This window comes from Nipponia nippon, unplaced genomic scaffold (assembly GCF_047370975.1).
Source record: "Nipponia nippon isolate SJK-2023a ecotype South Korea unplaced genomic scaffold, ASM4737097v1 scaffold_21, whole genome shotgun sequence".
Taxonomy (NCBI): domain Eukaryota; kingdom Metazoa; phylum Chordata; class Aves; order Pelecaniformes; family Threskiornithidae; genus Nipponia; species Nipponia nippon.
This window is the reverse complement of record NW_028262338.1, coordinates 8,107,550-8,132,962: the sequence shown is the minus strand read 5'-3', so window position 1 is coordinate 8,132,962 and position 25,413 is coordinate 8,107,550. Positions and strand designations below refer to the sequence as shown.

General features: G+C 42.2%; 1 protein-coding gene across 7 annotated transcripts in view; it reads right to left on the bottom strand.

The window, feature by feature from the left end:
- Positions 1–24,993, bottom strand: part of GABRB2 (gamma-aminobutyric acid type A receptor subunit beta2) — a 175,277-nt gene extending 150,284 nt beyond the window's left edge. Inside the window, exons 1-5 of one of the 7 annotated variants that reach the window (XM_087760067.1) lie at positions 24,899–24,993; positions 21,229–21,346; positions 20,218–20,450; positions 20,001–20,092; positions 19,209–19,276 (exon numbers count right to left, since the gene is read on the bottom strand). In XM_087760067.1, the coding sequence (XP_087616193.1) occupies positions 19,209–19,276; positions 20,001–20,092; positions 20,218–20,294 (237 nt within the window). In that variant the 5' untranslated portion in view covers positions 20,295–20,450; positions 21,229–21,346; positions 24,899–24,993. Of the gene's footprint in view, positions 1–19,208; positions 19,277–20,000; positions 20,093–20,217; positions 20,451–21,228; positions 21,486–21,514; positions 21,679–21,967; positions 21,987–22,085; positions 22,239–24,898 lie in introns of those variants that run through there. The other 6 variants (XM_087760063.1, XM_087760068.1, XM_087760065.1 and 3 more) reach the window with 6 other exon arrangements.
- Between the last annotated feature and the right edge of the window lie 420 nt (positions 24,994–25,413).

Below are 25,413 nucleotides of genomic sequence, written 5' to 3'. Positions count from 1 at the left end.
TACAGACGTGGCATCTTGGGAGCCCAGGCACAAGGCATAGCGGCGTTCCACCACCAGAGAAAAGTCTGCTCTCACATAAGCTTACCGCTAGCAGATGATTAATGCGGTCATGTTGCTAAAAGTCTAACAAAGAAGCTAATTCAGCCTTCCATAAAAGAGGATTGGTAACAGTTTGGCAGGATCAAGAAGCCTGCCTGAAAGCCATGTCTTTCCAATATTTTTAAAGTTTTCATCATCTGTTAAGATAATGATAAGCAACAACTGCCATCATATAAAAACAAAGGCAACAAACATCAACTGTGAAAGGGCATTAACTGTAAAGTAATTACTTAGCTTCATTGTCTCTCCAATTCTTTCTTGTAAGTAGATGTAAGGGTAAAACAAAAGGAAACAAAAAGCCACTGCCCTCTCTCACCTTAGCCAGCTGTAGAAGGTTAACCAGTATTTAGCCTGCCAGATTTGAAATGGATGCTTTTGAAACTGGGAAACAACAAATTGTAGCATCAGTCATACTCAAGAGAGCGTTCCAAGGTTTAACAGCATGCTCAAGTTCATAAAGAATGACCTTTGAGGTCTTCAGATAGAAGGAATTAATCAAAACCTTAATTCCCTATCACACCATCGCTTTTTACATCAGTTCATTTAAGTCTCAGGTTCTCTTAATATCAGGAGTATAACTACACAAGCAGAGAGAATGAAAAAAAAAAAAAATCTAACACACAGCAATAAAACTCTGCCCATAAAATTTAGCAACTCCAGCCATTTTACTTTTGTAAGTCATAGCCTTACCTGTGTCCTAAGGTTACTGGAAAATAAGTGTTTTTTCTGGACTCCTTGTTGGTTTTGTTTGTTTGCTTTTAAATACAGAAACACAATGCAAGTGGGATGAAACGTGGCCCTTCTAGCGACAGATGTTTCTACAGTAGATAGTTTGCAAATCTGCACTACACTACTACTGGTTCTGGAAACCCTCTCCTCACCAGTGAGCTTCAGAAGTGAAGTTCGTCATAAAACGCTGCATTTCGTGACAGCCAAGCAACGTTTCTCTTGCTTTTCGTAGAAGCTTTTATACACATTTTAAAATGAATCTTTTGGAGAGCCAGACAGCAGGGGAGCTAGACTGTTGGTTACCACTTTGAGATAAAAATTGCAGCTTACCTCCTTCAAGCACAAGATCTTTGTCCTTATTACAACGGGGTCATTACAAGGGCTGGTAGCTGCTACTGCAAAATCAACAGCAACTGTAGCGCTACATACCCCACAATTTAGAAGCTCTTATTATGCCACGTGTGAAGAAACTCATGATACTGTCAAGCAAAAATTAAAAGCTGAGGTCAACTTCTACATAAATTGCTTAAATTTGAATTAAGATTTAATTCATTCCTTTTGTCTAGATAGAGATGGAGGATTTAACTTCAAATATCTCAAGACTGCCCTAGTTCAATCAAAATCCCAATCAAGTTTCCCAATAGCCAACAAAAAATGGAGATAAGTATTCTGTTTGTCCAGAATAACAACACGTAGCATATTTAAGACTAGACTGATTTTTGTCTAGAAATATACAGGATAGATGTGATAGAGCACTTATTCTACTGATAATATGCGATACAGTTAATACAAATAATTTTTCTCCCATTGCTATTGATATACTGCCAGTGATTTCCACATACAACCGAACATTATTTTTTTTCTTTTCTAAGACATTTGTTATGTTGTGCCACCAAGATCAAGCTCTCACCCCAAAATCAGCACCTTTCGTCCTTTTCCCTGGAAGAAATTGGTTCAGGCTTCACTGACCTCTCAAGGAGTAATTTTTTCACCTTGTAGTTTCAAGAGACTACACGGTGTAAGTTCAGTAATCTTGAAAATGTTTAGTTTTGGTGCAAACGATAACTTGCGTGAGTGCTTGCCTGCAACAGCAGCAGTAACACATTTCTGGTTTTCCTAGGAACTTCCTATATCAGGCCACCACAAAGGCAGTAAATGACAAGGGCTGACTAAAAATTCCCATGCCAAATGAATTATATCATAGCTTCCCCCCTGCCCCGAGAAAGGCTGCTTTTCCATCTTCCCACTTGGCCTCCACTGTACCTGGCCACTGCTCAATTTAGCAGACTCAGGTATTTAAAGCATCAGTTATACCTAGTTTTACAAATTGCTATACTGTTTTATATTCTAAATGTAATACTTTACAGCAAGGTAAACTTTCTAAAAATAATACCAACCGTATATGAAAAAAGTCTATGAAATCTGGTGACCATAATCAAAGTACTTCTTAAACAAATCCTTAACTCAGGAATTGTGAATTTTAAATACATCAATTACTTTACTTCATATTTGCTACTCATGAGTCAGCTTTGATCTACTAAAATAACATACAAAAGACATTCTTTCCCCTCTCAAGATTTTTATGTCTGCATTATAAACAAAATGCTTCTTTTGTTAGTATTTAAAAATGACATTAAGATGACACAGCAAAGTGGTGTGGGTGAGAACGTGTGGGAAGCTGATCAGAAGCACAACGAACTTCTTGGATGTTCAGAGAACAGCTGATGCCTCAAGGGAAATTTGGAAAAAATATTCTGCATAGAAACAATTCTGCCTATGTGTCACATTTTATCTTTCTCTCCTAAGGTTCTTTATCACTGAGAATATTTGCTGGAAAACAGATTTTCCTCTCCTGATGGTTGTCTAATCTGCCACTTACAACTCAAGACATAATCCTGTTTATGACATTACCATCAGTTACAATGGAGAACTCCCCCACCTCCTAGCTATATTCATTTTTGCAGACTGAAGCCAGGATGATCGAAAGGACGCTGTTCAGCGAAACACTTAAAAGCTTCACTTGTAGCACATGCTTATGTCTTAAAGGATACGTGTCCTCAGCAAATGAAGATGTGAGGACAGAACATACAGAATTTCTTTTCCTGTCTTGGTAAGCGCTCAGGTTGCCATCATTGCTGCAGCCAGTGTCAGCTAGCTTAAGGCCAACGGTCATACATTTACACACTACAAATTCAACTTCACATTTTTCGTTTGTGCTTACACTTGCTGAACCATCGACGCTCAAGCATTTCACCGTATCAGCCAGACTAAGCATAAGAGACCCAGGGAACTGAGTGAATAAGAACTGTTACACACGCATACAAGGGTCTTCGAAGACCTTCGAAGGGTCCTCCTCAAAAGGAAAGCTTGTCTTAACAATATTAGCAGTAAAAGACCCACAGATCTAATAATCATGGGCTTTATTTGGAGAGCAAGTACAGAAAAGGCCCTGATATTAATAAACTTCTGCAAAGCGGGTTCAGCTTTTGGCACAAAAGATAAATGTATGTGAAGACCTGCCCTGATACTAGGCTTACATCCTTCCCCCAGAAGACACTGATCTTAAAAATCAGTAGATGGAAAACTGCATTCAAAACCACTCTCAACAATTCCAACCCACAGGCCCAGTGAGTAATACCGAAAATAAGCACTCCCTGTTAAGGGACTCGCGCTACACTAATGAACAGCGACCCCGAGAGTTACCAGTTCACAGCCTCTTACCGGGGTAGTCAAAGATTTTTACTTTTTTTTTTTTAACTGCCAGACAAAAACAAATTAAAATAAATAAGTAAGTAAATAAAAAATAAATCAGTCCTTGTCCAACTAATTCTCTGACAGAGCTTCCTTGAACATGCCAATTTAGCCCCTAAATCCTGCTTCTCCTGCAGCAGGAAAGCAGAACGCCTTCACACACAACAAGCGGAATTTGCCTCCATGCTTCTTTCTGTATGAGCAGTATCTTGGAAATACCCAACAGGAGGAACAAAGGAGTTCACCAGCATGGGACAGAAGAGGCTGCTTGATCGGAACCACACAGATGTGGTACCTCAGAATTTTTTGTCCACTTCCCTTTTCTATTATGCTTCTGTGATGTATTGAGTGGAAAAAAAAAAAGCCACAAAATACTGATTTGTTATACCTTTAACAAAACATTCATAAATGACTCATTGAAAGATTTCAATGAGCCTTAAAGGAGATCCTTGACCTTCTACCACACTCTTAGTAGTTTAAACCTCCTGCCTTTCGCATGCATTGGGATCTTTTTGCATGCTTCTTCGTCAATGACTTCATGAAAGTCAGTCACCTTTTAGAGAACATTTTTTCCTCCATGTTTTAATGCTTCTTTCTACAGTATTATGCTTCTTCAAAAACTAAATCAAGACAGACCAACCATCTCTCTTGGCAAGCCAATTTGACTAACTTACTTCTCTCCCAAGCAGGACAGAACATTTAAAAACTAAGGTTAGCCTTGCATTTTAAAGATACCTTACACACACCTGAGTCAATTGACACTAACAAAGACTTCCACGGTTTGTGATTACAATTTGTGTTTATTTGTGGGTTAAACCAGTTCATATAATTTACTTTCTTTCACAAGTCGGGTAGGTTGCCTGCTGTTAGTTCACAATGACTATACCTCATTCTCGCTACAATCTCAGACTTTACCAGAGTGCATCTTGTAAATATTTGGTTATGACTTCGCCTAGGATTCTACTCTGTCGGTAGAACTGATGTTGTGTTATGCTTACCAAATACAAGTGATCTTAAATAAACTTAGAACACGGGCTTCCAAAGCCAGAGCATGTAGGCTGAAGTATCTTCCATGGTTACTTTGGACACTCTCGCACTTTATCACTTACTGTATGTTCCTATACGCTAAGGTTTAGTATCTAAATATATCAAAATGGAGGATCTAAAATATAAATAGTCATTGTTTATATAATATTTCAAGCCTTTTAGAACACTGTGCACATACGTATTTGCAAATGAGGTATCAGATCCCAGTATCTGTCAGAAATTTGTCTGGATGCTGAGTAACTCCATTCATTGCCACTCAGATTTCAACATGAGGTCTCACATACATTATGTTCTAACTGCCTGTTCTGAAATAAAAGTTTCCTAAATATATTTTAAGGACTTCATAAAGAATATATTCTCAATTTATTATTGAAGAATACATGAGTAACTAAAAAATCTAGAAATGGCGTGCCCCTAATAACATACACATATATTGTACTAAAACCTGAAAATCAGTAGAAACTTAGAAGACAGTCTAAATTAACATTCTCCTGAAACATAAGGAGATGAGATATAAGAAGATTCCAGAAGCAGGACTGCATTCAACACGCCCCCATGCGAGCCACCACTTACAGACCCCAATTAGCTGCAACAGTAGCAAAGAAGCCCTTCTGTCCTCAACAGCTGACAAGAGCCAGGGTCTTTCATGGAAACCAAATTGCCAATCCCACAAACATAGCCTCGCCTTACAGACTTCTCCTTAATCTGATGTGACAAAAAAAAAAAAAAAAAAAAAAAGAAGAGAGAGAAGAGAAATTTACACCCATCCACAATATTAAGCCTCCACAGAGTGAAGCCTAGCCATGGAACATATCTTACAGAATTACTTACACTGACACTAGCATTAAAAAACAAACAAACAAACAACCCAAAAACACAAAACCAAGAAGCAAACCAAAACCCACCACAAACCACAACCAACAACAAAACAGCACAAACTCCATGTCAGCCTGTCTGCAAAAGGAATAATGATCGATCCCAGAATGTTAAGCCACAAAGCCTGGTCAACATAAAAACCCTACATTTCAAGTCAGGAAGCCTCTTTCCCCCAGAAAAACATATACAATATAAATATTAACTCCAACAAAAACAAAGCCACCCTTACAGATCTGACCTCAGTGAATTCAACCCATGGGACACTCCAACTAGAACCACTCAGGTTTTAAGCCATTTTATTATTTTGTAAAAATAAGGAGCCATGAAGCGATGCTTCCAAATAACCACAGCACGTGTATTTTAGAAAGTTTCTCAGAAAAGAATATTCTTGCAGAAGATGATTGGCAAAATCAGTAGGCAGTTAACAACGCAGTCACGATGTTCATGATACCTGCCCAATAAGCACCAGAATCACTTGACTGTAGCACAGACAGATGCTGGACATAGATGAGCTAGAGGTCTCAAACACATACAGAAAGTAAGGCTGAAATTGTAAGGTATAGTTTACACATTAATAACATATGCAAATCACTAAATTTATGTGGTCATCCTTATCCCTCAATAGTTTTTAAAAAAAAAAAATAAATCAGTTAGACTATAATCTGAAAGAAAAGAGAAGAATCGCTTTTAGGAGCAAAACTACTCTCTCCCATTTCAAGCCACAGTATAGGCTCTCTATTGTCAAAAAGCTGACTCCTAGGCCGTATCTGGCACTCTTAACACAACCCCACAGAGCACAGCTGAACACCATTACCTCGATGATGCAGCACATAACGACTTGAGTCCTTCTGGGTTCCTGGATGCAAAAAAGTGTGAACTGAGCAAAATAACTTCTTATGATACATTACCGTACAACTATATGTACCACCATAACTAAATCAAACAATTTAATACATGTAAATACTGCCACTTAACCACTGGAATTATTTTTGCTCTTATTGCTTTCGTACAGCTTGCATACCTGACTATCACAACTATCAGAAATGTAAAACAAAGTTTGTTTTCATAACCTCGCATAAAACCCCATGCTGCTGCACTACAGGACCAGACCTACTTCCATATGCGCTTATTCCTCTCACGTCCCCTTGTTCAAGATTCTGCCTTTCTACCTTCTCAAACCAACCTTCCCTCATTGTCACCTGCTTTCTAACTAGGCCTAAAGAAATAAAAATCAGCGATTAAAGAACTGTGATCTTCCTGTACGTCTACACAGACGAGAATGTCTGTTGTTTTGGTTTTTTGGGGTTTTTTTTTTTGGGTGGTTGGTTTTTGTTTTTGTTTTAAATGGCTATCGTTACTTAAGCTCAACTGTAGTTTTCCTTACCTTAAAGATAATACAAGAGGTAAGGAAAGGTTAAGGAATACATTTTTAAGGCAGATAGATTTTGAGGCAAAAATCAAAATCTAAGGTAAAATTCTGAGTCATACAAAAATAATTCAATTTGGCTATTCCGTTGATATGTTACAACACTATTTTCCTGATGTGCCTACCAGATACACAGAACTACTTTTCAATTTGTGGAAAACAGTCCAATTTCAAGCTTCAGTAAGCAGTCTGTCCTTTATCATCTGAGCTACGAAACAGCATTAATTTATGTATTAACAGTGCATTAACGGTATTAATCTATAAAAATTTATTTAATATTCAGTTCCCCATTACCTAAAACAGTGAAATGCAGATATTGGCTCACCCCTTTATTTCATAATTAAGGCTACCCAAACATAGTTCCTTCCCATTTAAGATATCATTCAAAATAAACAAACCCCTTTGTTTAGAATGCTAACTGTCATGAAGTCACACATTTATGACGTAGAACTCCTGCTGTGCGTTTCTCACTCCTTCCTTTCCTCTCAAGGCAGGATCAACTAGACCTATAACCTTTCCAATGAAATCACAGTGGTCCTTGAAGAGTAACATGAATCATCAAGTTCGGCCCTCCAGAATTTGTCCTACTAAAAGTTTTGGCTAATATTTGACCCGAGTCTTGCTGCTGTGGTTTCAACACATTGCTGCTTGTATTACATCCTGCAGTTCTGAACAGTAAATTTTAGAGTGGCAGAGGCAGACGCAGGCTCCACACCAGCCAGACAACACAGCGACAGGTTTCTTTTGACAGCAAGTGGTCCTCAAGCACAGAAGTCTGAGAAACGATCTTCAAAAGCCAAACAGCAATTTTACTACCGAGTTATAAACAGCCAGAAGCATACAGGGATTCACTTCTAAGATGGTGATGCAAGAGTGGTGATGATGTCATTCGTCAAGAAAGGCACGGCAGACTATGGACAGAAGAGGAAAAAAAAAAAAACCAAACCAAAAAAAACCAACACAAAACACCACAAAACCCAAGAGCTGTGGTATCTTATTAGACAGAACTTGACAAAAGTGGAAATATTACTCTCCAGCTAAATAAGATATTGGTTCCTAGCACCTACAAAGATAAAAAGGTTATGCATATTGCAGTCAATATGTTATTAAACTATCACGATATGATATCCCGTTTAAAAAAAAAATTATGCCTTTTCCAATATAATTTGCTAATGGATTCTGAAAGGACTAAATGAAAACTATTTAAAATTACAAAAGAAAAATGAACAATGGTTTTACTTGCCACCAGTACTACATGCTCCATTTGAAAATGTTCTTTGGTATGAATTACTTCATAAGAAAACACGTACACATGTTCTTTGTTTTCAAAAAGTTCAACTCAAGAGATAATTTAAGTTACATATAATATGAAATACTTCCTTACAAAAACAATTGTTTCCCCATCAAATTGATTAAAGCAAAACCTTTTCATACACAAGAGCAGCAATTTCGATTGAAATCTCTCATTCTGAAACTTTACTAAATAATTGCTGCCTTCATGCTTTAACGAAACTGTTATCTAGTCAGCATGTTATTGTAGCACAGCCGTCTATCTCTAAAATGACAAATGCCATATCAAAAGTTCATACATCACCGTGTTCTCAGAAAGTCAATTCAATTAAGAAGTTAATCAAAATTTAATTCTACACTTAAGACTGCATTACCATCTACCTTACCCAAGATGATTTTATGATTCAGACCAAAAAGGTTCATTTTTATTCATTTAACTCAAAGTAAAAAAGGATGCCAGAAAGGTATTGATATAAACTGATGTCTTCCATTCATCAACAGGCAAAGTTTGGCCCTGGCAGGAACCAGTGCATTTGGTTATGGTACAGAGTCAAGACTAAAAGTAAAAAAAGTACGCTCTTCCTATGATTGGACTCGTCAGCTTTTAAATATCCTTAAATCAAAGCTGCCAGCAAGGTGTTATGACTTTCTGGCCAAGAAAAACTACGCAGTACATCCATTCACTTCAAAAGAGCACCTATTGCACAGCAACAATTCTGGGGACTACGACCCTGTCCCCACTCACACGTAACGTCCGAGACATTATAGGAGCCATCTTGTATTGCATTTCAAGTCATTTCCGTACCCACAAATCTTCTGTGAAAACAGGGCAGAAAGAGCCTCAGCAGAAATACCGGCATCAGACATACACCTTTTAAGACTTTAAAACAAGTCTCATGTGGGACTTGAGCTCACAAAAGCATCCTGCAAAGCCTGTGCACGGAGGTGGGTACTTTTAACTGCATTTCTGAATGCAGCCGCCTAACTAGAATTATTATGGATTTCTCTGTAAGTGGTCACTAGCGTCACATAATAGTAGATCAATGAAAATTGTACTCATTTCTAGGCATTTACACTAACAAGAATGATTATAATTAAGGGTCTCCTGGCATTTCCCGTACAAATCTATTTTTCGGGGACTTATACATCAGCTATAATACTACATTTTTGACTGAAACTTGATACGAAAGTTCTCAGCTACGCTTAAGTCAGTAAACGTTCCTACACCTTTGAAAAGGCTTCTTTCAAAATTGAAAAAAGAAAAATGGCTTGCAAAATTACTTTCTATCTGCTTAGGTTGTTAAGCATTTTATCCTGAGCAACCTAAGGTGGCATATGCTACAAGACATGAACGTTGCATTTCTCATTCTGTTAGGGATGGAATTCCTAAAAGCAGCTTGCATTGCAAAACATCAGTGAAAAAGAGCAACAGGACAGTATAACGGATTGAGCGTTCACATAAATTTTAGGAAGATTTCAGACTGATTAAAAGGCTTCTTTGGTCATTTCTGGACTTACATGATTAGTGAAACGATGATGCAATTAGTTGCAAAATGCTGCTTTTCATTTGTAAATATGATGTGCATATTTGTTTAATCCTATTTCCTTCTTCCCTGTATGTTATCTAAAAGAATAAATCATTTCATAATAAGGAATAATAAGAGAGTTACACTCCTAAATCATTTAATTTAGAAATTCAGTCTACTGGACCTTCAACCTAATTTTATTTTACTTAAATTTTATGACTCCTTCAGTGCACATCTTGTCAAACGTGGATTAACATTGTTACTCTGACACCCCTGAGGGAGCCAACAGAGCCTATGGGGTCAGCAGCCCTTGGAAGAGAAAAAAAAATTTCCACAACGCTCTGCAAATCCTTTGGAGCTGCAGAGGCTATTAACTCAAAACAACACTTTATAAAAGAAACAAATATGGATTCCACAATGGACCATAACGACTTCTGGACTATTGAGTAATAACTGTTACGCAAATGACAACACACATTTACCTTTACAGACCATAAGGAAGTAACAATATTTTACCACTTTCGCTAAATGGATGCAATAAAGTATGCATATATGTACATATGTATTTTTTTTTACAAAACACCTTTTTAAAGGCCTATACAGAGAACAAACAAGTTTGAGCACTAACTTTACTCACTTGAACAGAAACGACCTCTGTTCCAAGTATTAAGAAACAATTTAAATTTCCATTAAAAAAAAATAAAAATTAATCTACAATAGAAATAAAGACCAGATTTTCAAAAGTGCTCTGCATTCATGGCAGCGAATAGTTTTTCAAAAGGCTTCAGTATCTTATTCAGGTACTTAATTATTACGTTTTAATAGGTAGTTCTCACTGAGAAAAATATGCCTTCAGTTCCGTGAAAGCAATAGGAACTTCTGGCTACTTCACAGCCGTACGCAACTGAATTTGAATGAGAAACACTTCCGAAAGTCTAAACCGTAAGAGTCACAGTTCTCAGACATCCCAAATATATGAAAACCCACAAACTTTTCTGGAAGACCTTCTTATCATCTCAAATGGGTTTAGCATGACCTTTACCTAACTCTACACCTCCTGCTCCATTTTTCCCCAAGTGTCATATCTTAAAAAAAACCAAAACAAAACCAAAACACAACAAACAAACAAACAAACAACACAACACATCAAGACATTTTGGGCAGTTTGCACATTTGGGCCTTTCACCCTATGTCAATCCAAAACAACTTTTCAGGAAAATTGCCTGTGATGACTCATCTCTGGAAAAGGTTACATTCACAAGTTTCTGCCATTTAGACTATTTAGTTTCCCAACTCCTGAAGATCTGTCTTGCACTGCTATTCAGGATGGAGCTGTTCCAGGTGAGCAGGCATGTTGTTCCTATTTAAGGCAATTCAGACAGCTTTACAATATTTAAATCTCATGACAAAGTAGATAAAGCTAGTATGCTTAAGTCACGCCTAACATAATAGCAAGTCATGGCTACTATAATTCAAAACCATTTCCAGCAACAGAGGAGAAGGTAAAGGACGTGTCGGAACCTTCTGTAGGTGAATTCATTACATGAAAGACCTCTGTTCCTGGTCCTCTGCAACCTGAATACTTCCACTCACAACCACCATAGGCTAACAAACCTATCTAGAATAGAGGTGCACTGCACCCAGGCTACTGTGCAGCAGCGAATTCAAAACTCACGACCACAGGAAGAAGGCATGCAAGGGCAGCGATCAGGACACTCAACTGTGAAGGAAAAATCAGTTTTTAATCCATTGCCAGAGAGTTGCTTAGTTAATGGAAATGCCTATTCATTAAAGAAGAAAAGAAAGAAGAAACAATCCAGAGAGCAGGCGCTGGAACAAGGACTTTCCACTTCAAGCAGCTGGATTTTTTTAATATGCATTCATTGGGGCAATTACCATCCCTGCCCAAGGCCAAACTTCCTGTCATTTTTTTCTTCTACTTGCTCAAAATTTAGAGAGCTGAATTTGTCTTTCAGCATAATCACAATGAACCAGTGGTTAGCCTATAGGAAAATCAGTGGAAATATTCTGAGCTGCTGTATCTACTACAACAGCACACACCTGAAATGCAAAAAAGCATCTCTCAGAAGGGTTGCTTTTTTTCCCCACAGTTAAATTCTTACTACTTGAAAACTAACAAATGAATCCCTCTGTCAGTATTTACAGAATAAAAATTAGTAAGATTTAACCTTGATGGAGATACGCAAAAAGCAGTTCAAGATAGACAGAAATAGCACAGTCCCCTTGTTCTTTAAGTCTGGGGACATGGGAAGAGCTCACACTCGAAATGCTTTATCTGGCCTGTGATAACCTACGTTAAATATGATCTACAAATTCTATATTCAGTTGCATACATGTCAACCTCCTGAATGTTATATATCTTTTCGTATTTAGAATGGAAATGTTAGTTTTGATTGGGAAGTACTTACATAGTTATTTGCAAAACTCATACAAAACGGACACATGCAGTACACGTCATTCCAAGTCTGGGAGAATCTTTGCATTGATTAGCTAATTTGAAAATACTTAGCCAGAGAATTTGCACGCAAAGATCGTCATAGGCAAAAACCTATAAAGCAAGAGCGCTGCTACTTCACAACCTGACCTTCAGACAGGTAAGGCTGTAACTGTAAATATGCCCACTGTATCGCTGTTCCTACAAGGCTTGTGTTATACCAGCCATCAGGCATCCATCATACGTAACGTTGCTGTGAAGAAACGTGAGCAGGCTGGGAATCCCTGCAGAAGCATAGTAAGAGTAATTACAATAAAGCACAAAGGCTGCTTCTGTCCTGTTTATCTTTTTGTCAAGCCATAGTATGCCTACAATTTTAATGTAATTATGCACATTCATTCATTTTTAAATTACAGATTGCATCCACCCATAGTAGCCGATTTTTCAGTATTAATAACTCAAGACACTTGACTATTTCTAAAGTTCTTAACTCTAAAGACAAACAAGATGCTATCTTCCGTTACTTATAAGAAGCATTTCAAGAATTACCTCATGGATGAGCACCCTCCTTTAAAATGAAGGGACTAAATCTTGCTTACCTAATTCATACAAGCACTTGCAGAGACCTACAGCATTAACCACTAAAAGGCTACAAGGAATCCGGATTACTTCTAGAAAAATAAAAGAATTACTACGCAAGACTGTACTTCAACACGGCTGAATACTAAAGACTCTACTGTGAGCCTTGCAGAGGGCTGCACGGGATACGAAGATAAAAAAGGGAGGGAGGAATAATAAGCATTTAGTCATGGTGAACTGACAGACTTTAGAGACACAGATATGACCATTGGAACAGCTTAAACTTGTTACAAGTTTGTAGAGCACAACATAAAAATCTTTTATTCTATCACATGGCTCATCTAGAAAGATTTTCAATAGAGAAGTTATGAAATAAAGCAGCCTATAGCAGGAGCTAACAAAGTACACTTCATGTTCATTCCCACGCTTTAGCACCAAGACACTGCCCATAAAACTTATTAAACATATCTTTTCTTCTATGGCAGGAGCCAAATTACTTAAATATTTATAGGTCAAGGCTTTCTAAAAACAAGAAGGCAATAATTATTAATTCAGTTGTACAAATCACCACCCAGGCAATCTCTTGAAATTACCGAGAACCATCCCCTCGTCTGCCGAAGTGAGCGATCACTTTGAAAAATCACCACCACCAATGAAATGAGATTTTCTACTGATCAAAGTTTTGCAACACTGTAGCAGACCGAAAATGCCATCCAATTAACAAACCATTTACATTGACCTTAAAAAGAAACAAGAATTTTGTCATGCTTCTAGATATATATAATATAAATACACATAATACATATATATAATACATTATTGCTTCTGAACTGGGTCATAGAAGTAGTTACAAATTCACTACATTCCTGCATATATGTGCTAAGAACAATCATTTCATACTGTGGCGAGACACAGTCTAGCAAAACCAACATGAAAACTTCAATCCACATGCAGTGTACCAATAGCAACGCTCGCTCTGGTCCCCAAGAATGAACGTTTTACTTGAACGCAGGAGCTCTTACTTACTTTTACATACTGTGAGGCTAAGAAAGGAAAATGCATGAATTAGAGACACATAGTAACAAGAAACAGAAATCCATACTCATGTAACTCACTCCGGTTCAAAAATAAAGGTCTTGTGATGTTACCCCAGACCGTAACTGAAGGAACAGGTGAAAGAGGGCTTTCAGTAAAAGAGGTTCTCACTTCCAAGATACACATCGCCTGCGCTGCGTTCACAAGACTCCCTGTAGATGCTTCAGTCTGAGTCAGCAGCGTACAAGCACAGTAATTTGGCGAGAGCCAAATTCTAACTGTCTGCTGAGAAACGCAATTCTGCGTGAAGAAGCATATGCATCTGTGACACGGGACAAATAATAAAACCAACAGTCTCTAGCAGCAGGAAATATTTAGGATTAGGGAAGCAACGTTTTCCCAATATTTCTAGTATTTCCTTTTCAATGCGTTTGCAGTCCTGTCCTCTCATTATTCTCTCTGGATCACGTACACCAACATGTACAACTAGAATGGATCGACAAAAGAAGATATTGCTGACAGGAACCATTTTCCTCACCTCTTTCTGTACCAGTGTATATAGGACACTTTTTCCTGATTTACAATTTTCTTTCTCTTCTTCCCCCCCCCCCCCCCCCCATTTTACCAGGACTTCTCCCCTGAGTCTTCTAGTTCAGAACAGCTCCACCCTACTTCCTTACCACTTAACCCCCATTTCTTTTTATATCACAAGCCATCTCTTCTCTTTTCTCGCATAAAGATAATTGCTGCTATTTGAGAGGTAGCCACACAGTTCCCGTTGTTTTTATAATCTAAACCAACGTCTCTTGAGCTTTGTTAATGTCCCCTACTGAAAATACCTCAAGAAAACATGAGAGATTTTAAGAAAACAAGTAGTGGGTCTCTATTATCAAAAGCAACTGAAAGTCAGAGGTCTATCAGCAAATTACAGCTGTGCCTGTACTTTTTTAGACTGAGAATATTCTGATCTATGAGCACTAGACTTATTATTTTATGCAACTTTGGCATATCTTGACTACAGAAGTGAAATAGAACATAAAAAAAGGTTCTTTTTTTTTTTTTGAGCTTTGAAGTTATTAGGTTCTGTTGTACAAAACTAGGCACACACTAGTAAGTAAACCTTTCCCTGATAGATGACAACAGCTCCTTTGTTTCTCCAGCTCGCACTCGATGGAAGGATTATGCACTCAATCAACCCTAATGGCTCCCACTAAGACAAACCCATCTATTACATCTATTTAACTCCAGGTACACATACTGAGTCCACACGCCAGAATCTGTACAGTGACAAGCAAGCAAATATTTCAAATGAAATAAACTGTTCAGATTCCTCTCTGCAGAGCCCCAATGACCCACAGTATGAGTAGGTATATTTAATTAAATATACAACCCGTTACCTCAAAAAGTGTATATTTCCTGGGTAAAAAAATATATCCATGGAGCATTTCTCTCTCATTTCAAGACATCCTGTACTAGAATCCCAGAATAGCCACAGACCAAGGAAGGGGAAAAAAAAGAAAGAAAAAAAAAAAAAAAGAGTAAAAAGAAAGACAATGTTGACCTATTTAATAGGGAATAAGCCAAGACACTGAAAACCACCACATGACCAACATTATCCATAGAAATCCTCGTGTCTTATCTAGACAGATCAAATGCACAACATGTTATGCAGAATCTTCAGTGGTGTCTAGGGAAGAAAATTTATTTCTGTACTTCTTAATGCACCCCTACCAATTTTTTAAAACAGTTTATGAGGGAACTGTTGGGAGGAAAGGGGGGAAAATTAGAATGGAGATCAGTCTTAGTTGCTGTGCTGTCAGGGGGTCTACTCCAATAATTAACTAAAGAGATGAAAATGGGGAAGCGTGACATCCCAGCTAGCACTGCTTATTAAAAAAAAAAAAGAAAAGAAAAAAAAGACTGTTAAGCTCTCTGGAGATATTATTTGTACAATGATTGGTTAGTATTAAAGAAAAGGAAGCTAAGAAAAAAATTCAAGTACACTAAGAAACACCTGGAAACTATCTTGAGAACACTGCATTAGACTCACTGCAATACAGCTAATCTTATGTAAGATCAAATTCATTAGCCCAGGAAAACCATTTTAGTAGCTCTCCCACCTCTCCGTGTTTGTTTTCCATTGTTACCTGAATAAGAGAAACCTTAAGAAAATCTGCAGTATAGCTAGCATAAAGCATACACTCAACAACACTGCGGGGCCTGGTCCAGAGAGGTGAGTGGAATTAGCTACAATCATTATTGTACTTCATAAAATCATTACCCGATGTATATAATATTTGCAAAATACAAAAAAATTAGTCCAAATATTCACAACACTTGTCAACAAGCACATAAGCCTGAAGCTCTCACTTTTCTCATGTGCATTCAGTGCACTCCCCAGAGCTGGCAAGAATTATGTTCACAAGTAGCAGTACTTGGAAACCATTTTTTGAAAGCTAAGATGTACGCCAGTTTAAGTTTCTGACTACCAGAGGTTAAAAAGCTTACAGTGTCAACTCTGTTGCATACAAGAAATATTTGGAAGGCAGCTGGAAAGCCTGTTACACTATGAGTTTGTTATGATGTGAAGTATTTATCACCTCTTTAAGAATTCGGAGTCAACAATAATATTTGTGAACACCCTGAACACACATTTATTTTCTAAAACGGCGACTCTGAATTGTCCTGCTCAACCCAGTAAAAACTTTATGATGTACTTCATGACACTGGAGACAAGGCTCCTGCCTGCAGAGCACCACAAATGCATATGGCAGATAGAACATGTTCAAGACTGGATGTAACGATGGTAATTTTGAAGTAAGTTGACATTGGAATTAACAGAAACGATCTCAAGTAAGTAACTATCATTGTTTAGCCTTCCTCCCAAAGCAAACCTTTGACCCCATTAACGTTAACGCATGACCCCAGGCAATGATTTGCCTTTATCTCAGGTCAGCGGTGTTTGCCATGACTACCGGCAAAGGAACAGCAAGCCCATGGCTCAGAAAATAGGTCCATAAATCCAAAAGATTCTGTGTGTCTCATTATCTCAGAAGGCTTCAGCTAGCATCAGATGGTATTCCCTCCTGGTTTCTACCCCAAATTCCGGTGACTTTGCAAGGAGAAGGTTAAGGCCTTGTATACTAAATACGTGGTTGTCTGCTTGCATGTGTTGCTTCTCATTTATTTCAGGCCCACCAGGGTACATTAGTACTTGTTATGCTATACAGATCATTGTAAAATGAACTGTTACGTTTTGCAGTTAAGCAGATTAAGAAAATAATCTTGGTTTGGAATCTCTTCTGAAACTGTAAGTGAAAAAAAACCCATGTAAAATGAATCCCTCGTTTTTAAGAAATAGGCAGCTTCTTAGAGTAAAATAAGCCCAAAACTTAACTGCTTTAGGCAAATGTGTGGGACAAAATTGCCTATACACCACCCCACCCCCACCCCCACCCCCGAGTTCTGCAGATAGTCTGAAAAGACTTTTCTCACAAAGGTCAAACATTTCCTTATAGAAACACAATAAACCGACTACAGAATACTAAAAATACTACTCAGTTTTATAGTTAGTCTGTAAGTGTCAGATCACAGTATTCTGATATGCTATCACCTTTAATTGGAGACCAAATTTCTAGAAATCATTGAAAGGAGCGAAGAAGTTTATAATCTTTTCACAAGAAAAGAAAACATTTGGCACTGCCTTCTGGTTTTGAAGAGATGTGAGGATATACCACTGACCTAGTAGATCCCAGGTCCATCAAGAAAACCCTCATCATTCCCACGCTGCTCATGGCTGTCTAAGAAATAACGCTGTACGTCCATCTCTCTCCTACCCATAGTTCTTGAACTATGAATGAAGAGCAAGTGGTTTGAAACACAATGCCATTTTCTTTCTTTGCACTAAAAGCTCCTGAAGGCAGAATACTAAATTACAAGTTTAGTGAAACAAAGTTTGGAACCCCACTTTAGGCACTTCGAAATATTTCACAAGTAATGTTGCTCAAGGCGAAATTATTCAGTCTTCCTGGTATCTTGGAAGAGAGCAATATCAAGCTCTCTGTCATCAAGACCCCCCGAGCCCAGCCATGTCATCCTCAAACTAGGCCAAGGGCTACATTTTACATGATGAAAAAAAATTCCTGTACATCACCAGTGCATCCAGTTTGAGAACAAGTGTTTGCCACTTCATTCAGTGCAAGATGTCTGAGAACCCAAACACGCTGCTGAGAAGTAAAACAAAATATTGTAGTAGTAGAATGATATTACAACTGATAACTTTCAAAATATTATTTTCAAACGCATCGTTACAGCTACAGCAGTATTCCTAAAATCACATTTGTACTTAGAAAGATGTTTCCTTACAACTTCTTCAAGATAACAGAAAGTTTGTTTCAAACAACAAACTATCACTATGAACAAATATTTCACAGAAACACATTTATTTTGTATCAGTTGCTGCTACCATGCTTCAGTGTCTTTATTTTGTCCTTCTTGTATAAACCCCAAAGAGTGTTAGGCCAAATTCTGTGTCCTTAAGCAAGTAAGACGGTAAGATAAAAAACTTCAAAAGTTGACCCCAAACATTTCCAAATAAGAAAAGTAAATGTGAGAAAAGTTTAGTCTAGGCCAAGAACAGCTTCTTCTACAGTATGAATCTAAGGCTTCTCCAATTTTCTCCACACTTCATTAGTCTCCCAGGTAATGAAAGCAAAACACAGGAAGCGTTATTACGCTATGAATATTCAGCATTTGAGCACAGTCAGTTCAAACTATTCAGATGAGAGAGACAAACGTCCTGGAAAATTAAACTTGTAAAACCATTGACTCAGCCATGACCATCCAAAATAGTGTCGGGCTACAAAAAAAAACCGGTGAGCTCTAGATATACACAGAAGTAAAAACCGCTTTCCCCCCTTCCCCCCCCCCCCCCTCGGAAGCGCAGCGCTCAAACAAACCGGCAAACGGTTTTCTGCCGCCGCAGCTGAGCGGGGAGGGCCGAGCGCAGGCCGCCCGGCGGGACCCGGCCGGCGGGACCCGGCCTGCGGCGGGGCGCGGTGCGGTGCGGGCGCGCGGCCGGCAGGGGGCGCCGTTGCTCGCGGCAGGCCGGGCGGCGCGGCGGCAGCCTCGGGAGCGGCGCGGCGGGAGCCTCGGGAGCGGCGCGGCGGGCGCCGGCCGTGCCCCGGGCGGGCGCTCCCTCCCCCGGCTCCGCCGCGGCGGGGGCAAGCGGGGCCCCCCGCCCGCCCCGCCCCGCCCTCCAGCAGGCGGCGCGCCCCGCCCCGGCGGCGCTGCGGGGCAGGAGGGCCGCGGCGGGACCCGCTCCGCCTCGGCAGGGGCGGCGAGGCGACAGCCGCCCCCCTCAGAGAGCGACCGGCCGCGAGCCCCCGGTACTCACCATGTTGACTTCCGAGACCATATCTATGCTGGCGATGTCTATGTTCATGCCGACGGCCACGGGGGGACCTGCAAACCAAGCAGAGGGGCCGCAGCGTGACCGCCCAGAACCGGACCCGTCCGTGCCCGCGGGCGCGGCAGCGCAGCGAGGTTTGAGCCGAGCCGGGGACGCGGGGAAGGCAAAAAGCGTCCCCGCCGGCCCCGGGCTCGCTCTGCCGCGGTGAGGCCCCGGCCCGGCCCTCCGCGGGGGTCCCCCGCTCCCCGCCGCCCGCCTGGCCGCCCTCGGCCCCGCGGCGTGGCGGAGCGGGCGGCCCGGGGGCCGGCGAGCGCGGGGCGAGGGGCCCCCGCGGCCGAAAGACACAAACTGGTCGGAGGCGGGAGCGCGCAGGGGTTAAACGACATCTCTGTATCAGCTCACGGCACATCTTGTACGCAAAAATAGTAACTGTGATCACAGGCACATTAGGCTGCGAGGAACAAACGCTGGGTAAACTTCAGAGATTTGCATCTCGAGAAAACCAGTTAAACAAGCGTCTAATTACAGGTTAATAAAGGGTCGGCACACATGCAAAACGAGGGACCGATTACAAATACGCAGGAGATCCAAGTGATCGCATTAAGAGCATCCTGTGCTAAGAAAATCGGGTAACAATGGGCTTAACTTTGGATCAGCTTGAGAAAATGGCAGCCCCCCCCCAAAGCAACAGCACCCACACCAGGTTTAAAAACCACGCACACCGAAGGTACGCAGCCCCGGCGTGTGAGCCCTCCTATTCAAAAGCAGTCAAATTACCTCCAAAATCTGGCCTCAAGCGAATGTCATAGCCCTTCAGCAGTCTATCCACCGTCTCTTTTACCAGTGACATGTTACTAGGGTCATTGACACTGAAGAAAAAGAAAGAACAACACCGTGTCATTTCTTATTTCTCAGACCCAAGCCGTACGTTCCTCTCGGCAGCAGCATGCAGTGCGATTCAAAGTAAAGCAAAAGAGATAACTTCATCGCTTACCTCTGCGCGCACACCACGGCTATTATCAAAGGGAATGACCAAATCCCACAGTAACCCTTTTTCCGGACTCTCAGCATCCCTTTAGCTTTTGATATGATTTAGGGTTTCAGTGAAGAGAAGAAGAGATCCAACTTATTCTGGCCAGTGCAGTAATTCTAATGTGAAGCGCATGCGCACGGCGTACCACAACATCAAAAGGAGCAGTGGTTGCTGCTGGAGATGGAGCAAATTTCCTTGCCAAAAAAAAAAAAAAAAATTAAAGGGGAAGAAGGAAATGCATTATTTTAAAAAAAAAAAAAAAAAAGTCATCCACAGGAGGATCGAGTATATTTTTGTTATCCTTTTTGTTACAGAATATAAATCACAGCAAGGAGAGAAGTTTCAGGAGTTGCAGGGTGCAGCGGCTTTGCCACCTGGTTTAAAGGGGGGGCTGGACGGGCTGGGATCAGCCAGAGGGGGAACAGGTTAAAAAGGGGAATGCGCAGCCCACGTAGGGTGCCCGGGGCAGGTGGGGGAGAAAGGGGGCAGCTTAACTTTTTGGTCCCTGGGAAGAGGCGCCTGAAGCGAGAGGAGGTGCGGGCAAAGGGGCCGGAGCTTGCAGCGGGGGCGGGCAGGGGGAGGAGGGGAGCTGGGCGCCTACAGTATTTCTCACGCGAAAAAAAAAAAAAAAAAAAAAAAAAAAAGAAAAAAAAGAAAAAACCGATGACGAACAGTTTCTTGTAAGAGGGGATTAGGCTGTTTCCTTCCTCACTGCGCGGCCAGGCTGCGTTCAGGGCCGAGCCGCCGGGGAGGGAGGGGGTCGCCGCCGGCTCCCACGGGCCGCCTGGGGCGCGGAGCCCCGCTCCCGGCCGGGCCCGGCACCGCACCGCCCGCGCCCCGCAGCCCGGCGGCGAGCGCCCCAGGTAGCGCCAAGCGGGGCCGGGGCAGGGAGGGGACGGGAGGCAGCAGCCCGAGGGGCAGCCAAGCTCTCGGCCACCATCGGACCCCGTGCAGGCTCACAAGCCCACCTACCTTCGTGGGTAAAACACCCGAGCTCTTCAGATGCAGCGTGTGATCCAGTTAATGCCTCGGAAGGAACCGGAGACGAGCGGAAAGCTGATTTAGGGATGCTTCGAGTGGCATTTAAATCCTGAGCAGAAAAGAGATAGAAAGGGGAGCTAGAAGGAAGGAGAAAAAAAGGAAAAAACCAAAACAAAACCGAAAACCAACAAAGACCGGAGTTAAATTATTCCTCGCAAATCTGCCTTGTGCTTGTAGCTCCTTTTACACCTCCACCTCCTCCCCCTCACGCACATACCCGCTCGGCCCCGCGGAGCTGTGCTGCCTCACCGAGCGGATCTGGGCGTGCACACGTCCTCGGCCGGCCCGGGCTGCGCGGGGAAGGGGTTGGGAACACTTGGGGCGTCAATTAACAAAAGAAATATTTAACTCGCTGCAGGCGGGTGGGGGAGTTAAAAAAAAAAAAAAAAAAAGGGGGGGGGGGGGGGGGAGAAGGGCGAGGGTGTCGCGCGGAGAGCGAGGCGGGCTGCAGAGCCCGCTGGCTGCCGGCACGGCACGGCACGGCTCGGCTCGGTCCCGCACGCCCAGGGCTGAGGCGCCCGCAGCTCCCTACCCGCCCCGCCGCCCCCCGCTCCCTGCCCCGCCGCCCCCGGCCGGGCCGCCCGCGCTGCGCGGGAAGCGGAGGCAGCCGCCCCTGAGGCCGGGGGTGCCGGGGCGTGCGCGGCCCCAGCCCCAGCCCCAGCAGACGCACCCTGCCCCGGGCGGGGTGCAGGGCCGGGGGCGGCCGCCCGGAGAGGAGGCGGCGGAGGCGGCTCCCCGGGAAGGGCCGAGGCGGGGGCGGACGGGGAGGCGACGGGATGCGGCCTCACCTGGGGGAGCGGCGGGGCGGAGAGGGGCGCGCTGCCCGCGGGAGGCGGCGGGGCTGCTAACACCCACCGGCAAAGCCGCCAAACAGCCGGCAGCGGGGAGGCAGGCAGCCATTTACCGCGGACCGGCAGCTGCCGCGGCTGGGGCGCCCAGGAGCGGGGAAGCCCCCGCCGGGCGCCGCGGGCCCCCCCGGCGGGGAGCCGCTCCCCCGGCCCGGCCAGCCCCTGCCCCTCGCCCCGGTCAGCGCCTGCAGGCACCACGCTCCGCCTTCGCCATCAAGTAAGTGTCTATCTGCGTGGGGTCTGCTTCCAGAAAAAAAAAAAAGGACATCCTTTTGGGGGCTGGGGGGAATTCACCAAGACGCATTTTCACCACCTTCTCCCATTTGTAACAATCGGAATTACAGAGAGGGAGAAAATACACTCTTCCAGATGAGACGGACAAGATTTTGTGCCTGCGATAAATTTAAAAAAGTCTCATTTGTGTATTCAAAAGAAATAACCCCGAACCCAAACAACTAAGTTAGAGAACGTTTAAGCATTTGTGAAAATCACAGCCCCGCCATTTGTCGGCTTTCTGCTCCGTGGCTGATGTTACAGAGCCACTCTCCCTCCCTCTTCACCGGCGGAGGTTTCTGTGCTCGCACAGCTCGCCTGCTTCCCTGCCAAGGCTCTTGAAATACAGCCCTGAGAGGAAGATGGTGGGTACACTGCGCAGTGAATCATTTTTACTTTAGAAGTATAACAGGCACTTTTTTTCCTCCTCCTGCAATCATATGACAAGGAGGTCTCGAGGTAAAACAGAATCCTGCACTGTGAAACTCACCTGCAAGTGCCCGCTTGGGACTACGCCGACACTCCTGATTTCTGCCCCAGTCCCTGCTGTTAGTTACCGTTACACCATAGCCATGTCTCCTTCACCACGTCTGAATGTGAACCAGATATCAAGAGCCTGAGGCTGAAGGCTGGTGCTGGACTGACAGGAATTTTTGGTTTACACATCAACATAAAATCAGGAGCAGAAAAGTACCGAATTTCCACGGGAATGTTAGAACAGTACATCCAAAGAATTCAAGCGATGCCAATATACCTAGCATTTGTTCTCTGATCCGGTGCATGCACTAATAACCAGGGAACGCTCGTTCTGGGCCCCGAGTACCACCGTGCCACGTGTAGTGAAACCTGCTCTCAGCCTGGCCGTTCCAGCATTCTTGGACTGGAACATATCTCAAACCAATACATATGGACATCATGGTGCATTATGCATGAAAAATTAGCGTATATCTTTGGGTTTTGGAAGTATAAAGGCTCTGTTGAGCCACGCTTGGGATGATCTGCGTAACTCACTGGTTTTGCTAGCTGTAAATGCACCGCTGTCTTAAGTGGGGCTATGCCACTAACGCTCCCTTACCACCGTTCCAGGCGCTGGGTGCCCAAACGAGTCTGTGCGATAGACGTGCCATCGTTACATACTGACACGGAGTACAAAGTCACGCAATGCTTTTCCTTTTGCAAATGGTTTCATGCTTTGCTATGCACTTTTGACAGTACCAGTTTTTCTCTGACCACAGGGCTCTGGTCTATCTCTGTCATTCAAAATTTCTCAGCACCTTCAAAATCTCCCATTTATTTTAAAGGACTTGTCAAAGAAATCGTTCCCCTTTTTCTCACTTGCATCTGTGTGTGTGATTGAAAAGGAGAGGAAATAACTGGCGTGAACACCAGTATCGGCAAGATAGAGAACTGTTCACGTAACATGTTTAAGGATTCCTGCCTAAGATTTTGGGTGTCTTACAATGGGGAAAGAACCTGGTTTGGTTATGATGCTTCTGGCTGGATATGATACTTCTAGCTCTAAAAATACCTCAATTAGATGACAAGTACTATAATCTTGCAGAGAAGCCAGCAAAGACGGTCATATTTTAAATGCCAATTGCAGATTATTTTGATTCTTGGCTTTCAAGTTCGAGGAGTGCAAAAGAACATCCCCCAAAACTGAAACACTCTAATGGCCCACAGTCCTTGCTGACCAGCATGTGACACTAGGCAAGAAACGGGCTATAAGCAACATCGTACTTGGCTTGTCCTGTCAACCCTTGGCTGTAGCAGTATATTTCTGTCACCACAAGCAATATCCCAGGCCATGTACTGAGAACTGCTCTAAAGTGGTTTTCAAATAGTTTGCTGTAAACGTATAGCTTATGCAAAATAAACTTTCAGATGGAGTAAGGATTTCAAGATAGGTTCTCAAGTGATCCAATCACTCCAGTCAATAGAGACAGAAGAGATGCTGATTTATGCTAGCCCAAGAACAGTAGTCCTGTATCACAAGCAATATGAGTAACAAGGGCAAAACCCCACTTAAAAAAAAAAAAATCCTTTTCACTGCACCTCAACAGGCTGGTATGAATACACTTCTATGAAAGTGATGTTTCCTGAGTTTTTGAGCATTTGGGTAAGATGCAGTAGTATCAGAAACACTCAGATGAGAGTTGTTTCCATGTATCAGAGAAGATTTTATTCTCTAATTTACTGAAGAACGTTCGTAATAATTTATATTGATACATTATTTCCATTTCCAACTCCTGTAAAGCTATAAATTCATGTAAAATAAACCAAAACATAGTCAACCCTCGCAGAAATTTCCTGAACAAAATTTCAATATACTTTATCTTGGTTTCACTTGTCATTTTCGGTCTTCAGATCTAGTATGTCACAGTCCATGCACCACACACCATCCCATTAGCAATCAGCCTGTCAGCATAAAGACGGCTGTTACACCACACACACAGAAAAAAATATTCATGCAAGTGTACCTTGATTCTGCTTTTCATGGGCAATGGAATTCACTTTTGCATAGCGACAATCTTCTGGGATTTGCAGGTTCATATTAGCTTCAACTACTGTATACCTGAAAGAATCCAAAGCGGTAAAGCCATCAACAAAAGCAATAGTGTATGACCTGCCAATTATACTGCTCTTGGCCCTTAGAAAATATGAAATGATCAGTATCGTACAGAAACTGAGTCCGATAAGTTGCTTAGGAAACAAGTACCACTTGATACGGCATGAATTTCACTTAATTGCAAGAGAAGAGCAAATGGGAGGGGCAAGTAATAGCCTCTCATTGCTTTACACCCTTATGTAGGGCTTCATTTGCTGGAGCTCCTATTTTTTCATTCTTGACTCACTGCATGGCAGCCCCACAGGGTTAAAGACACTGTCGATAAGAACTTACCCCAGATCGTGACCTAGGCTGTGCTTTATGAGTCGAAGACCTGCTGTATCGTTTAAGAAAAATCTTTTGTGTAGCTTGGGATCAACAGATCTT